General features: G+C 47.3%; 1 protein-coding gene and 1 pseudogene across 1 annotated transcript in view; one reads left to right on the top strand and one right to left on the bottom strand.

Annotated features, from left to right (window-relative positions):
- Rsph10b (radial spoke head 10 homolog B (Chlamydomonas)) overlaps window positions 1-16,508 on the bottom strand; it is a 30,539-nt gene that overhangs the window by 12,630 nt on the left and 1,401 nt on the right. The window contains 12 exon segments of the mRNA XM_013023400.1: window positions 926-1,074; window positions 1,158-1,237; window positions 2,958-3,072; window positions 4,301-4,490; window positions 6,579-6,755; window positions 6,792-6,926; window positions 8,803-8,979; window positions 10,829-10,949; window positions 11,634-11,719; window positions 13,622-13,795; window positions 15,006-15,074; window positions 15,823-15,898. Coding sequence (XP_012878854.1) covers window positions 926-1,074; window positions 1,158-1,237; window positions 2,958-3,072; window positions 4,301-4,490; window positions 6,579-6,755; window positions 6,792-6,926; window positions 8,803-8,979; window positions 10,829-10,949; window positions 11,634-11,719; window positions 13,622-13,795; window positions 15,006-15,074; window positions 15,823-15,898 — 1,549 coding nt within the window.
- On the top strand, window positions 9,972-10,476 carry LOC105990990 (annotated as a pseudogene).

Genomic DNA, 16,508 nt, shown 5'->3' with positions numbered 1-16,508 from the left:
GTGTGTGTGTGTGTGTGTGTGTGGTGTGTGTGTGTGTGGTGTGTGTGTGTGTGTGTGTGTGTGTTGCCTCTTTCCAACTGAGCACAGCTCTATTCTGGTTTTTCTTTTCCTTCCTTCCTTCCTTCTTTCTTTCTTTCTTTCCAGTCCTGAGGCTTTGAACTCAGGGCTTGGGCACTGTCTTTGAGATTATTTTGCTCAAGGCTAGCACTCCACCACTTGAGTCACAGCACCACTTCTGTTTTTTTTCTGTTTATATGGTGCTGAGGAATCAAACCCAGGGCTTCATGCATGCTAGGAAAGCACTCTACCACTAAGCCACATTCCCAGCCCCCATTCTGGTTTTTCTAATGGTTCTTGTGTACTTTCCAGGCTGGCTTTGAACTGCAATTCTCAGATCTCAACCTCCTGAGTAGCTAGGATGACAGGTGTGAGCCAAGCAAACATCTATTTTAATGTGAACAGAACACTTTAAGAGCATCAGTATCTTAACAGCTGCCTTCTAGAACTCCCATCACTGACCCCTTCTGAGTCCTCTAAGTTAACAGGTAAGCCTGTTTATAATACTGAAGGATGGGGAACATAGGTAGATGGATGGCTGCCACATAGCTGCACAGACTGGAAAGCAGGGGACGGGTACTCGGGGGAATCAAGGCAGTGGAACAGAGGCGCCTTAGGCCTTGTGTCAGGCTGGACACAGGAGAACCAGAGGTGTACAGCCCAGATTTGTTCTCTAGAGACTAAGCCACCGAGCCTTGGGCCATCCCCAAGTCACAGCCAGAAGAGGAGGTTGAAGTGACAAGTCCCTGCACCCACTGTCCCCCACCCCTGTTCTAGAGGGGATGAAGCTGGGAGAGGTGGTTATTGGGAAAAGATTTGTGGGGGCTCACAGATCTCAAATGAAAACCTCAAGTGATGTTAAACTCACATTTAGCATCCAGAGGAAGTACCTCATCTTCATTGTGAGCTCGTAGGGCTGAGCTCTGCTGGGTCTGCAGTAAGCCATGTAAATCTCCCAGCACTTATCGATGTAATTCATGGAGTACAGCGTCCGCTGTTGCTCACTGAATAAGTTTCCTGAAGATAGAGTAGCAAGGAGATGATTTAGAATTAGGCTTGAAAAATAGGACCTTGACTATGATCCCTCTTCCTCTACTTACCTCTTACCTGGCAGGCGTTGGGGCGAATGTTCTCAGCCATCAGTTTGGTAAAGCACAGAGACAGCAATGGGCTTCTGTTTCTGTGACAGAAAATAGTGTAATGACTGCTTCCTCTGGAGGCCGAGGGTCACCCCACTTCCAAAGTGTGGGCCCCACTGAGTGACATCCAGTGGTGGATGGAAAGGGACTTGTGGGGCTGCCTGACCTCCTTGATCTTGAGTGGTAGAACATCATGAGCCATGTAGGAAGGGTAGCCAAGGGACAATTGATGAAAAAACACTCACTAACTTGTTGGTTTGTGCTGGGGAGGGAACTTGGGGCCTGGCAATGCCAGCCTTTGGTTGTCTCTAGATGTTTTATGTAGCCCAAGAGGGCCTCCTACCTCCACTGGGATTACAGGTGTGTGCTACTGGGCCCTGTTCTTCTCCCTCTGTCTCTCTCCCTCCTCCCCCCCCCCCCGTGTGTATGTGTGTGTGTGTGTGTGTGTGTGTGTGTGTGTGTGTCCGAGTGTGCTCGCCAGTCCTGAGACTTAAACTTGGGGCCTGAGTGCTCTCCTTTAGATTTTTTTGCTAAGGCTACCACTCTACCACTTGAGCCAGGGCTATACTTCTGGTTTTTTGAGTGGTTTATTAGAGATAATAGTCTCATAGACTTTCCTGCTTTGGCTGGCTTTGAAACACAATCTAACAGATCTCAGCCTCCTAAGTATCTGGGATTACAGGTATGAGCCACTGACACCCAGTCCTAGTATTTTTGTGTGTGTGTGTCAAGGTCATGAAAGATAAAGTATCAGAAATTATCAAAGATTGAAAGAATAGAGAAGACCTGATAGTAAAATGGAATGTGGGATCTGGGATTCCATCCTAAACAGAAGCAGGTCAGGGTAGGGCGTCTGGGGAAACCCTAATACAGGCTATTGTTAAAATCATTATGGCTATGTAAGATATCGATTTCCATGCAACATACAATTTCCATGTTACACAAGGATTCTTATCTACTTACAGCAATACTTCCGAAAATCCAAAATTAGTTTAAAATAAGGAGGCTTTTTTTTTTTTTTTTGGTGGTCATGGGGCTTGAACTCTAGGCCTGGGCACTGTCCCCTCAGCTCTTCAGCTCAAGGCAAGCACTCTACCACTTGAGCCCCAGCCCCACTTCTGGTTTTCTGAGTGGTTTACTTGGAGATAAGTCTCATGGACTTTCCTGCCCGGGCTGGCTTTGAACCACGATCCTTAGATCTCAGCCTCCTGAGTAGCTAGGATTACACACCAGTGCCCAACTAAAAAAAAATTTTTTTTTAATCCCAGGTCAAGGGCTTGACTTCAGTGCCCATGCTCTCACTCAGTTTTCTTGTTTACTTGGCTGGTGCACTAATGGTGGAGTCATGTGTCCAGCCTGGCTTCTTGCTAGTTCATTGGAGATGGAGTCTTTTGGACTTTTCTGCCCAGGCTGGCTTTGAACCAAGATCCTTAAGATTTCAACTTGAGTAATTAAGATTACAGGCCTGAGAAACCAGCACCCAGCCTTTAAAAAAAGTGTTTTTTGAATTAATGAATGATAGCACATTTGCCTTAAGACAGGAAACTGTGGCCATTCCTAAATAAAGCCGTCTCAGTACTGAATGACTTGGCTATGAGCATTTTCAGTCTTGCCTCATCCCGCCCCCTTTGTGGTTGGGTCTAGCTCCCAGAGACTCTTCTATGGGGTGTGGGGATGATGGATGGCCCTTGGAGAATAGAGGATAACTGCAGTGAGCAAGTCCCAGCCACAGCTCAGAGGAGGATACAAAGAGGCACTTACTGGTATTCTTTGTGGTGAATGTGGTAAGCCAGCTGCAGGAGGTAACTCAAAAAGTTTCTCAGAAGAATTGTTCGGAAGGGAGAGTGAATCTCTTCTACAGGGATGCTGTTATTGGCTGCAAGGAGCAAAGGTGGCGAGGATAGTAAGCATCCCAAGGTTGTATTTCCTTGGCAACACTGAACACGCGTGAGCAACCGGAACTAACACCATCCCAGGAGCTCAGGCTGGGACTGGGTCTTCTTTTTCTTTTATACTTTTTACTTTTTGGAAGTACTGGGTTGGAACTCAGGGCTTTGAAAGCACTCTATCACTGAGCCACACCACTCTGGGATTTTGAAACAAGATCTCGCCGTGTAGCTCAGGCTGGCCTTGAACTCTCAGTCCTCCTGCGTCAGCCTCCTGAGTGCTGGGGTTACAGTAGGAACCACCTGGTCTGCCTCATTAGCTTACCTAACAAGATTGCATGTCCTCATTTTTTCAAAGCAACAGTTTGCTTAATAGTAATTCTCAGAAGATTTTTTTTAAGTTTTGTTGTTGGTTTTATTTTTGTTGTTGTTTTGTTTTAATGTGCCAGTCCTTGGGCTTGAACTCAGGGTTTGTGCGCTGTCCCTGAGCTGTTTTGCTCAAAACTAGTACTCTACCACTTTGAGCCACAGCTCCACTTCTAGTTTTCTAGTGGTTAATTTGAGGTAAGAGTCTCACAGACTTTCTTACCCAGGCTGGCTTCAAACCTCGATCCTCAGATCTCAGCCTCTTGAGTAGCTAGGATTATAGGCGTGAGCTACCAGGCTCCTAGCTCCCTGAGGTTTTTTTTGCTTAAAGGCTAGCACTCTACTGGCTTGAACCACAGCTCCATTTCCACCTTTTCATTAGCTTACTGAAATAAGAGTCTCATTCAGATCTCAGCCTCCTGAGTAGCTAAGGTTACTTAGGCCTGACCTGAGTTGGTGCCTTATAAGTAGAGAATTGGAGATCAGTTAGTTCTGTTTCCCAGAATTCAGCTTCAAGGCTGTTGACTTTATCACTTTCTAATCTGAAATCCAGTCTATCCTATGGCCCTCCCTGGGCCTTCCGGCTTTCTCCTGACAATCAGTGCTACTCCTTACAGAGCGAAGGAGGCCGACTTTGCTGTGAGTGGCTAAGGCTCTGTGTTCCTGACCAACTAGGTCTCCATCATCTCTGTGGTGCAGGACAAAAGCTGCCCCTGGCACAGAGCAGGGAGCATAGGCCTGCACGCACTTCTGCTGCTCTCCTCCCATCCTCCCCCCTCCCTTTACCTTCTGGGCACAGTGTGGCAGGTGGTACAATGGGAGACTGGCAAGGCAGCAGCCTAGGAGACTCACTGCTTAAGACCCTGTCCATCTCGGCAATTGTGATATTGTGGTGATGGAACTTGCAGTCCTTTAGAAATCTCCAGAAGCGGAGCTGTGTCATCAGGAAGGTGTTATCCAGAGAGTGGTCACACCCCAGACTGCTGTAGAAGTAATAGATTCTTCTTAACTCTGTAATGTTTCTTAAGATGGCGCATTCCACCTGGAAAGAAGCGACCAGTGCAACTCTCAGTTCTAAAAGACATTCTCCCCCGTCCTTCCATGGGCACAGGCTCAGCCCAGGAGGAACCTGCCCCATGGAGGAGCTTCTGTGGCTGCCATGAGAGGGAGCCTGGCAGGAAGACATATGGAGTCAGGCCACTTCCAACTCTAAAGCAATCTCATAATGAAAAGTAAAAAACTGTAACATGCCCACATTATAAAATATTCCACAGTCATCATAAATGTCTAGTGGACTTCTCAAGGGTAGAATTACAACATTCTTTCAGTTTGGGTCATGTAATTGAATTCTTTTTTGTTGTTGTTGTTGTTGTTGGCCACAGGGCTTGAACTCTGGGCCTGGGCGCTGTCCCTCAGCTCTTCAGCTCAAGGCTAACACTCTACCACTTGAGCCACAGTGCCACTTCTGGCCTTTTCTGCTTATGTGGTGCTGAGGAATAGAACCCAGGGCCTCATGCATGCAAGGCAAGCACTCTACCACTGAGCCACCTTCCCAGCCCTGTAGTTGAATTCTTTAAAGCCTCTATAATTATACTTTGAAATATACATTATTTTTTTTGGGTCAGTCATGGGGCTTGAACTCTGGGCCTGGACACTGTACCTGAGCTCTTTTGCTCAGGACTAGTGTGCTTGAGCACCACTTAGAGCCACAGTGCTATTTCCTGTTTTCTTATCTCATTAGAGATAAGAGTTTCACAGAGTTTCCTGCCTGGTCTGGCCTTGAATAGTGATCCTCAGATCTCAGCCTCCTGAGTAGCTAGGATGACAGGCATGAGCCATCAGTGCCTGATGAAATATAGAACTTTTAATACCTACATGTCCTGACATGGAACTATAAATGAATGCTCTGTATGATATTTATATAAGAACTGTAAGAAAGCCAGATGGATGGCTATACTTATTAATCCTAACTATCCTGGAGGCTGAGATCTGAGGATCCTGATTCAAAGCCAGCCTGGGCAGGAAGGTCTGAGAGACTCTTATCGCCAATGAACCACCAAAAGGCTGGAAGTGGTGCTGTGGCTCAAGTGATAGAACATTAGCCCGAAACAAAATCAGCTCTGGGACAGTGCCCAGGGCCTGAATTCAAGCCCCAGGACTGGCACAAAAACAAAAACCATTATAGGGAGATGGAGAGAGAGGAGAATAATGTAATGTGACCTTTTCTTGGTGAGTCTAATATAGATATGTTATTAGTTTATTCATATAAAAACTATTATCAGAGAATCCTGATTGGCTGTCACTAAATTCTTTGTGAAAATAGCATCCATGGGGCTGGGAAGGTGGCTCAGTAGTAGAACGTTTGCCTTGCATGCCTGAGGCCCTGGGTTTGATTCCTCAGCACCACATAAGCAAAGAGAAATAAAGCTCGAAGTGGTGCTGTGGCTCAAGTGGTCGAGTGCTAGCCTTGAGCTGAAGAGCTGAGGGACAGCGCCCAGGCCCAGAGTTCAGGCCCCATGACCGGACCCAGCATCCCTGAGTTGATAACCCCAGTCTAAGTACACACAGTAAAAAACCTAGAAAAACTGCCACAAAGTTTCTACCTGTGAGGCATCTCCTTTTCCTATGTGTTTTTACATGGTAGGCGTTCAAAGAGGGCCACATACCAGGGGGGCAGTGGGGACAATGCTGCTGTGCTGGGACCAGAAATGGGGTAGACAGTCTCACAACCAGCAGGGCAAAGTGCTTCTCAGCCCAGAGGGTTGAGGTGCCCACTGCACTCCATAGCCAGCTCCTGACAGTTGTCCCCACGAGGCCCTACAACCCCACTGAGTTTTGGGGGGCTGTGAATAGAGAGAGGGTTGGGTGCTCACTCTGGGGTCCTACCAGAGCATAGCAGTCCATATCTGCAGAGGACTGCAGCCTCTGGCGTGCTGAAATGCCTGGAGCTGTCTGTCTGTCTGTCTGTCTCTGTCTGTCTGTTTAGGATGCCCGAGGTGGCATGTTGGAAGGTCGGTGGGCAGAGAAGACAATGCAAGACAGCAATCCTGGCTGCTTTCCCAAGCCTGTGGGCACTCTGTCAGTGTGTATGTGCCTGTGATGGACATGGGAAACTCTAGAAGGTTCTCACCTGGAGCTTCTCTTCGGCCTGCACCTCCTTAGGGTACATATTCAATAACCAAGAGAGCTCCAACTCGACGGCCGATCCTAATATGGAAGGACCGTCTCTGTCGATCAGGTTTTTGGTCATCTCCAGCATGCGGGGACAGTCCTGGCGGGTGGCGGATGGAGACATGTGTCCAGCCTCCTTGCAGTTTCCTGTGGTAGAGGCGGCACCCCACACCTTGCTGACCGGGGCCTTGCTAGAGGAGGGCTCCAGGTAAGGTACAAATTCAGCATCAAAATCTGGAAGGTGTGTGATGTGGTCATTGGAAAACAAGCCTTCAAACACATGGCCGTTCTTGAGAGTCAGTTTGCCCTGCAGGTGAAGAAAACACTGTTGCTGTTGGGGGAAGTTCCCCTGGATCAACATTGGTAAATGGACCTTTCTTTCTTCTTTCTTGCCTTCCTTCCTTCCTTCCTTTCTTTCTTTTCTTTTGTCTGTAAGTCATGGGACTTGAACTCAGGGCCTGGGTGCTGTCCCTGAGCCTCTCTGTGCTCAAGGCTAGTGCTCTTGAGCCACAGCACCATTTCTGGGTTTTGAGAGATTTATTGGCGATCAGAGTCTCATGGGAACTTTTCTGACCCAGCTAGCTTTGAACTGTGATCTTCCAAGATCCTCAGATCTCGGTTTCCTGAGTAGCTAGAATTACAGGTGTGAGCCACCAGCACCTGGCCACTTCTGGTTTTTTTAGGTGTTTACCTGGAGAGAAGAATCTCATTTCCTTCCCTGCCCAGCCTGGCTTTGAACCCTGATCCTCTTAGCCTCCTGAGTAGCTAGGATTACAAGCAGGAGCCATTAGCACTCGGCGCTTTTATTGCTTTCTTGAGTTCAGAGCTCTTAGTCCACAGAGAATGAAGCACCCAAATTCCCTCTCCATTTCCACCTCTGCCTCTTCCTCTCATTTCTACCCTGTCTGTGTCTTCCTCACCATCTCAGCCCAACCAGAAGCATTCCTGGCTCACAGACCAGGCCTCAGCTTCATCAGGTGACCACCAGGGCACACAACTGGGTAAAGCCAGCAGGTACTGCTTCAGAGGGCTCTGGACCCACGTTGTCCCTGTGACATGGAATTCATTTGCAGAGAAAGAGTTCCCTCTTTTCTACTTAGTGGGGTATGCGGATGTGAAGTCTGCAGGGAGTGCCAGCAGCCACCTTGCAACCCTGGGAAAGGGGCAACCCCAGAGAGAAGCTGTCATGGCTAGATGGGAGAAAAGTCTGCCATCACTGAGTCACTGACTCCAACCAACCCTGAAGCCCCTATGGTTTTTATTACATACACCCTATTAAGACCAACTGTCAGGGCTGGGAATGTGGTTCAGTGGTAGAGGGCTTGCCTAGCATGTATGAAGCCCTGGGTTTGATTCTTCAGTATGACATAAGCAGAAAAAAAACAGAAGTGGTACTGTGGCTCAAGTGGTAGAATGCTAGCCTTGAGCAAAAGAAGCTCAAGGACAGTGCCCAGGCCCTGAGTTCAAAGCCACAGGACTGGCAAAAAAACAAACAAACAAAAAACCAGCTGTCTGAATCTGGGCATTGGTGGCTCAGGCCTGTAATCCTTTTTTTTTTTTTTTTTGTCAGTTGTGGGGCTTGAACTCTGAGCCTGGGCACTGTCCCTCAGCTCTTCAGCTCAAGGCAAGCACTCTACCACTTGAGCTACAGCGCCACTTCCAGTTTTCTAGTGGTTTATTGGAGATAGGAGTCTCATGGTCTTTGGTCTTTCCTGCCCAGGCTGGCTTTGAACCGAGATCCTCAGATCTCAGCCTCCTGAGTAGCTAGGATTACAGGCGTGAGCCACCGGTGCTCGACTAAGGCCTGTAATCCTAGCTACTCAAGAGGCTGAGATCTGAGGATCATAGTTCAAAGCCAGCCTAGGCAGCAAAGTCCATAAGTCTCATCTCCAATTAACACCAGAATACCAGAAGTAGTGCTGTGGGTCAAAATGGTAGAATGTTAGCCTACCACTCAGGTAAGACAGTACCCAAGCCCTGAGTTCAAGCCCCACAAACAACAATAACAACAACAACAACTAAAGACTGTCCGTCTTAATATGACCAATCCCTAACCCCAACACACACAGAACTTATCAAATAACTTTGAAAGATCTAGGAAATAGACAGACAGTGGGTTAGGAATGTGTTATCTGTGTGGTGAGTCTGCAGTGTTGGTCATGCGCTGCACAGACCGCACTCACCGCACCATGCTTCTTATTACAAATCCACTCGCCCTCAAAAATGGCTCCACTGGCATAGTAAAACTTCCCCTGTCCATGGCGACACCCGTCCACGAACTCCCCGATGTACTCGTTCCTCATGGTGTACTGGGAGTTGGGGATTCTCTTTTGAAACCATGTGTATTTTCCAAAGCCATTCTATAAAGAAAGCACACTGCCATCAGAAAGGCACAAAATACTTCCTCCTCTTCTCAGAATCCATGTAAAACAGAGGGCAAAGGCATGAATGTTTACTAACCAGTCTGTTGACTGGAAGCAAATTATTTAAATCTTTTAGGTCCTGCGGCTATTGAAGGGAAACAGCACCTGCCCTACAGGTTGCCTGTAAAAGAGCAAAGACAGGCCGGGTGCTGGTGGCTCACACCTGTCATCCTAGCTACTCAGGAGGCTGAGATCTGAGGATTGAGGTTCAAAGCCAGCTCAAACAGAAAAGTCCATGAGATTCTTATCTCCAGTTAGCCACTGAAAAGCCAGAAGTAGAACTGTGGCTCAAGTGGTTGAGTGCCAGCCTTGAGCAAAAAAATCTCAATGAGTACACAAGGCTCTAAGTTCAAGTCTTAGTACCAACACGTACGCGTGTGTGTGCACACACGCACACAACACACACATATGCACACACATATACATACATACACACAGTCAAAGAATGTAAAGAGCCTAGATGTTATGTTGATAATTACTATCAGAAGCCAAACAAGCATCTGCTGGATGAGCAAACAAAATGAAGTCAGTATGTGTGGTAGAATATTATTCAGCCCTAAAAAGAAAAGGAATTCTGACATGCACTGTAACATTGATGACCCTGAGGACATTAAGCTCAGTGACAGGAACCGACATCTGAAGGACATGTGCTTTGTGACTCCACACAGCGAAGCACAGAGCACCTGGTAGCCACACAAGGCCCTGGGGTGCATCCCCAGCACTGAAATAGAAAAGAAAAGGAAAAAACTCAATCAAGTTTCAATAACATCAATAAGATGTCCATTTTCACTAATCTAGAAAAGGAAGAGCAAATTAAAACCAACCCATGCAACCCAGAAAGTAATAACAAAGAGCCAATGGCAATTACACTGGAATCTGGAACACATCAGAGAAAGTGTGAATACCCCTTTTCCCCCTTTTTGGCTGAAGCAGGAGCGGCCAAAATGAAGTTCAATCTCTTTGTCACTTCTGACTGAAGCAAGAACCGGAAAAGGCATTTCAATGAACCTTCCCACATTCGCAGGAAGATTATGTCTTCCCCTCTTACCAAAGAGCTGAGACAAAAGTACAATGTGCGGTCTATGCCCATCCGGAAGAATGATGAGGGGCAGGTTGTGCAAGGACACTATAAAGGCCAGCAGATTGGCAAAATGGTCCAGGTTTACAGAAAGAAGTATGTCATCTACATTGAACGAGGACAGCAGGAAAAGGCCAATGGCACCACTGTCCATGTGGGCATTCACCCCAGCAAGGTGGTAATCACCAGGCTGAAACTGGACAAAGACTGCAAAAAGATCCTGGAATGGAAAGCCAAATCCCGTCTAGTAGGAAAGGAAAAGGGCAAATACAAGGAAGAAACAATTGAGAAGATGCAGGAGTAAAATAATCTTATATACAACGTTTGATTTAAAAAAAACAAACTTCTTAAATGAATATCGTTTGTTGTAAGAAAAAAAAAAAAAGAAAGTGTGAATGCCCACAGCTGGCTTTGCGGCACATCATGGAATCACTACAGCTCTATGAAGCAAGGCTTAAGGAGTGGAAACACAAACTGTTTGTGTTGGGAGAGAGAGAGGGAACATGGCCTAGAGATTCAAGAGATACCAAGAGGACAGACAGCGGAGGGCGATGGGGGGAATGCTGCGAACAACTCTGCTGATAAATTCAATAGGAAGTGGAGTCATTCCATAGATAGCTCAAGCTTCCAACGCTCGCCCAGGAAATACCTAATGGTGCAGCATCTGCCAACCAGAGCGGCCATGTCAGTGAGCCTGGCGGAGCCTACCTGCACCCCCCTGTCCCAGTGGCCCATGTACTCCTCGTTGGTGGTCAGCCATCGCATCCTTCCCTCCCCATGCCGAAGGTTGTCATCCCATTGGCCTTCATAGATGTTTCCAGATTTGTAACTGGAACAAAAGAAACAATGAGGTGTGACATTGTACATACAATATGCCTTTGAAGCTTAATCAGGAGGCTGAGATCTGAGGCTCACAGTTCAAAGCCAGCCCAGGCAGGAAAGTCCATGAGACTCTTATCTCCAATTAACCACTAGAAAACCAGAAATGGCGCTGTGGCTCAAGTGGTAGAGCACTAGCCTTGAGCTGAAGAGCTGAGGGACAGCACCCAGGCCCAGAGTTCATGCCGACAACTGACAAAAAAAAAAATCTTGACTTCCTGGGTGCTGGTGACTCATGCTTGTAATCCTAGCTACTTAGGAGGCTGAGATCTAAGGATCCTGGTTCAAAGCTAGCCCAGGCAGAAAAGTTCCCATGAGATTCTTATCTCCAATTAACTACTCAAAAACCAGAAAAGTAGTGCTATAGATCAAAGTGGTACAGCACTAGCCTTGAACAAAAGAGCTCAGGACAGCAGCGCCCAGGCCCTGAGTTCAAGTTCCACAACTGACAAAATATAAATAAAATAAAATAAAATGGTGCTCTAGTTTCTCTGTACAGTGGAGATGATATAGGAGTGGAGATTTCCTCAGTGGAGATTACATAGGAGTGATTTAAACATCCCACCCTGTTTAGACAGGAAATGTGGCCCTTCGGCCCCCACCCCTATTGTAGCCCAGCCCCGGCCACACCTACCGTCTGATTCCCCAGCCCTTCTTCACATTGTATACCCAGTCTCCCTCATACCATGAGGTGCCCTCTTGATTGTAATAAACGGTGCCCTGAAACAAATTATGTCATTAGAAACAAATCAAGACTCATAATACAGATGTGCTAAAGGTAAAGATAAGAACAAAACAACTGATGGCTTGGGGAATCACGCATGAAGAAGTCAATGTCACAGTTCCATGGGCTATGTGACCCACTCCATTCCAATGAAGAAAAAGAATGCAAGGGTAGAAAAGAGGGTTGCAAACCAATTACTCCTTTTTCACTCAGACCTTTGATTACTGAGGCGAAAATCCCTGATAGAGAAAGTGAAGGAGGAAGGGCTTGCTTGGGCTCAGGGTTTTAGACATTGAGGAGCTCAGTGGGGTTCAGGGAGGAGGGAGATCATCATGGGACAGAAGAATGAGGCAGAGGCCGCTCACCTCATGGTGGACAGTAAGCAGAAGAGGCTCCCAAGGACAGGCTCCCAGCTTCTCTCCTAGGCCCCACCTCCTAAGGTTTTTAGCATCTCCCCAAACAGCACCACCAGCTGGGGCTGGAGGGACATTTCACATTTAAACTTAATACTCCTTAATAACAAGGTGCTGCATTCAGGCACAGAATGAAGGCGTTCATTGCATTCAACTCAATCATCAGCCCAGAGCTGGTGGCTCATGCCTGGAATCCTAGCTATTTGGGAGGCTGAGATCTGAGGATTGAGGTTTGAAGTCAGCCTTGGCAGAAAAGTCTGTGACACTCTTATCTCCAATTAGCCATCAGAAAACCAGAAGGGGTGCTGTGACTCAAGTGGTAGAGCACTGGCCTTGAGCTGAAGAGCTGAGGGATAGTGCCCAGGGGTGCTGTGGCTTCAAGTGCTAGCCTTGAGCAAAAGAGCGCAGGGATAGTGCCTGGGCCTTCAGTTCAAGCCTCATGACTGGTAAAAAAAAAAAAAAAAAAAGGAAAAAAAATCTCTAAAAATGGCTCCTGTATTTTATCATCCTAGACAGAAGCACAAGAGTCGTGGTACAAATGGCACCCTTGATTAGAAGTGGGCACACCCTCCATTGCTGGTGTGTGAAGTGATGAAAATTGGCCACTTGAGGTCTGAGGACCAGTCCTGGCACATACACCCACAGCAGCACTGTTCCTGATAATCAAAAGGTGGAAACAGCCCAAATAATGTTCATCAACAGATGAGCATGCTGAAAATATGGCAAATGCTTACAAGGGAATGGTACTTGGCTATAAAAAGGAATGGAGTACTGATTCATGGTAAAACACAAATGAACCTCAAAAAAACATGGTGCAAAGTGAGAGCAACCAGAATAAGGTCTCATCACATAGGATTCCTGTAGCTGAAGGCAGAGAGCAACATGGAGAAGAAGGGGTAGAAAGGAACTGCCTACTGAGAGTAGGGTTTTAAATAAGGTGCTGACAAGGAATCAGAGAGAGGTAATACTTGTATGACAGCATGCATGGACTTAATACTACACAGTCATATGCTGTAAACATAATTTGATCACACCGATAATACCAGCCCTTGGGAGGCTGAGGCAGGAGGATCCAAGGCAAAAGCTAGGCAAAAGCAAGAGACCCTGTGGCAAACAAACTAAAGCAACTGGATCTAGGAAATAGGCTCCGTAGTAGGATGCTTGCCTAGCATGTGTGTAAGGCCTTGGGTTCAATCTCAGCCCTGCAACAAAAAAATCTTTCACTAGAGCCTAAAGGGGGAAGGTGATTGGCTCAAGTATACAGTGCTTACCAGTTTATGTACAAGGCCCTGAGTTCAAGTCCCCAGCACTGCTAACGACATTAATCAATTGTACAGCTCTGTGTGTGTGTGTATGTGTGTGTGTGTGCGTATATTCCCTGGTACTTGGTGCCCGCCATGTTTGTGTGTTCTGTCTTCCTGCTTGCCATGTGTGTGCTGTTGGGCTCTACGCCCCCTGCCCCCCACCCCCACGCTCCTCATGTACCTTGCCATGCTTCTTGCCGTCACACCAGTAGCCCATGTAGGACACAGGCTTCTTGCTGAACTTGAAGATGCCGAATCCATTCCTGATGCCGTTGATCACCTCGCCTTCATATGTGCTGCCATCCAGCCACGTATACGTGCCATGGTTCATTGGGATGTTTTTCACAAAGTCCCCCTGAGGAAGGGCAGCCATCAGTGAGGCAGCTGGACAAGCCCTTCCCTCCCTCCCTCCCTCCCTCCCTTCCTCCCTCCCTCCTTCCCTCCCTTCCTCTGTCTTTCCTTTCTTCCTTTCTCCCAATCCTTCCACTGGCTGATCAAAGTGTCAGGAAGTTGTGTGCACTCAAAGACCCAAATAAGCAAGCAGGTGCTACCAAAGCTGTGGCTGCCAACCTCTGCCTTGGGAGGCCAGGACGATGGCTATACCCTCTAGCAGGTATGCAGGACCAGCCACAGTGTGACCCCACACATACACACACATGTCATGGAACCCTTTTTTCCCTGTGGGCATCATCGCCATGTTCTGCAGACATGGCGGCTGGCAGCTACCTCACAGGTGCTTTCTAGAGATCGGCTCTGGGCCGATGACATGGCCAGGGTCCCCATGGGCTCTCTTCCACTGGAGTGTGTGTGTGTGTGTGTGTGTGTGTGTGTACACTCATGCTCATGGGGGATTGAACCCAGGGCCACACACATACCAAGTGTGTGCTCTACCACAGATTCCAGGAATCTGAGCTAACTGCCAGTTGGCAGAGGAAAGAGGTATCTGGTCGCTGCCTCCACCTGCCTGAGGACACCTCTGTTTTTGTTGTTGCTTTGTGCCAGTCCTGGGGCTTGAACTCAGAGCCTGGGCACTATCTCTGAGCTTTTTTGCTCAAAGTTAGCACTCTACCACTTGAGCCACAGCTCCACTTCTGGATTTTTGGTGGTGAATTGGAGATAGACATCTCATGAACTTTCCTAGGCTGGCTTTGAACTGTGATTCTCAGGTCTCAGCCTCCTGAGTAGCTAGGATTACAGGTGTGAGCCACTGGCACCGGCTTGTGCAAATAGTATGTCTAGCAGTGACAATTACAGTTCACATTTATGAGCGGGGCTCATACCTGGTGGTTCAATGCCTGTAATCCTAGCTCCTCAGGAGCCTGAGATCTGAGGATCATGGTTTGAAGCCAACCCAGGCAGGAAAGTCTGTGAGATTCTTATCGCCAATTAACCACCAGAAAACTGGAGCCGTGGCACTACCCTTAAGCGAAAAAAGCTCAGAGACAGTGTCCAGGCTCTGAGTTCAAGCCCCATAATCACCACCACCACCAACAACAACAAAGTAATAATAATAATAATAAATGCCACATTTCCTGTTTAGAACTAGAATTCTTTCTATGCTTTACCTCATACTTCACTCCATCGGCCCAAATGTAAGTCCCTGGGCCATGCATGAGGCCTTCTGAAAACATTCCCTTCAAAACAAAACAACAGCAAACTCTTAGAACAAAGGGACAGACATTGTGTTTGTGTTTTGGTACTAGGGCTTGAACTCAGGGCCTACGCACTATTTCTTAGCTTTTGTGCTCAAGGCTGATGTTTTACCTCTTGAGCTTATACCTCCACCTTCATTTTTTTGGTGGTTAATTGGAGATAAGAATTGCAGGGACTTTCTTTTTTTTGGGGGGGGGGTCCGGTCATGGGGACTGAACTCTGGGCCTGGGCACTGTCCCTCAGCTCTTCAGCTCAAGGCGAGCACTCTACCACTTGAGCCACAGCGCCACTTCCGGCTTTTTTTTTTTTGCTTATGTGGTGCTGAGGAATCGAACCCAGGGCCACAGGCATGCAAGGCAAGCACTCTACCACTGAGACACCTTCCCAGCCCCTCACCAAATTTATTTTATAAAGGGTACCTGCATGTCTGAAAGTTTTGGTATTTTATAGGCGTCCTGAAACAAATCCCTCACAATGAGGAATGACTGTTTTCACTTTAGTAATGGCCCTGCGGTTGGGACAACAAAGAAAAATGGGAGGGGGTGGCAATAGCAGTCTAAAATGACTTTAGCCACATTTTTACCTTAAATATGTAAGCAGTTTGTAAACTATAAACTCAGTATGAAGTACTTCCAATTCCTTTTGAAGAATCAATGGACTTCCTGAAGCCTTGCAAGTCTAAAATTCGAGCCTAGGGCCTAGCTCTGCAGATTTTGGCACACAACTTACACGGTAGGTGGCGCCACCTTGAAACTCAGCAAAGCCTTCTCCCTCATACAGCCCTCGGATCTTCTCCCCTTGGTACCTATAAAGAACATCCAAACTAATGAGTGCTGTAAATAAGCCTAAGTGACAGAGAGTTGACATATGCAGTTAGAAAATAGGACCGGGCATCATGGTACCTGTCTGTAATCTTAGTTATACAGGAGGTAGAGACAGGGGGATCACAGTTCAAAGCCAACCAAGGCAAAACCTTAAAGACACAATCTCAAAAAACAAGCCATTTGTGGTAGTGCACATCTTTAATCCCCAGCTAGGTGGGAGGCAGAGGAAGATCATTGTCTAAGGCTAGAGCTGGGCAAAAAGTGGAGACTCTGCTGGGCAGTTATAATTCTAACTGCTCAGGAAGCTTAGATCTGATCTGTGAATGTCCAGTAAGAAGTTGAAAATATAATTATGAACTGGGCACCGGTGGCTCACACCTGTAATCCTAGCTACTCAGGAGGCTGAGATCTAAGGATGGCAGTTCAGTCAGTCCAGGCAGAAAAAGTTGGAGAGACTCTTATCTTCAATTAACCATAAAATGCTGGAAGTGAGCCGGGCGCTGGTGGCTCACGCCTGTAATCCTAGCTACTCAGGAGGCTGAGATCTGAGGATCGCGGTTCAAAGCCAGCCCGGGCAGGAGAGACCGTGAG

Source organism: Dipodomys ordii, unplaced genomic scaffold (assembly GCF_000151885.1).
Source record: "Dipodomys ordii isolate 6190 unplaced genomic scaffold, Dord_2.0 Scaffold68, whole genome shotgun sequence".
NCBI classification, from domain to species: Eukaryota; Metazoa; Chordata; class Mammalia; order Rodentia; family Heteromyidae; genus Dipodomys; species Dipodomys ordii.
This window is presented reverse-complemented; position numbering and strand designations above follow the sequence as displayed.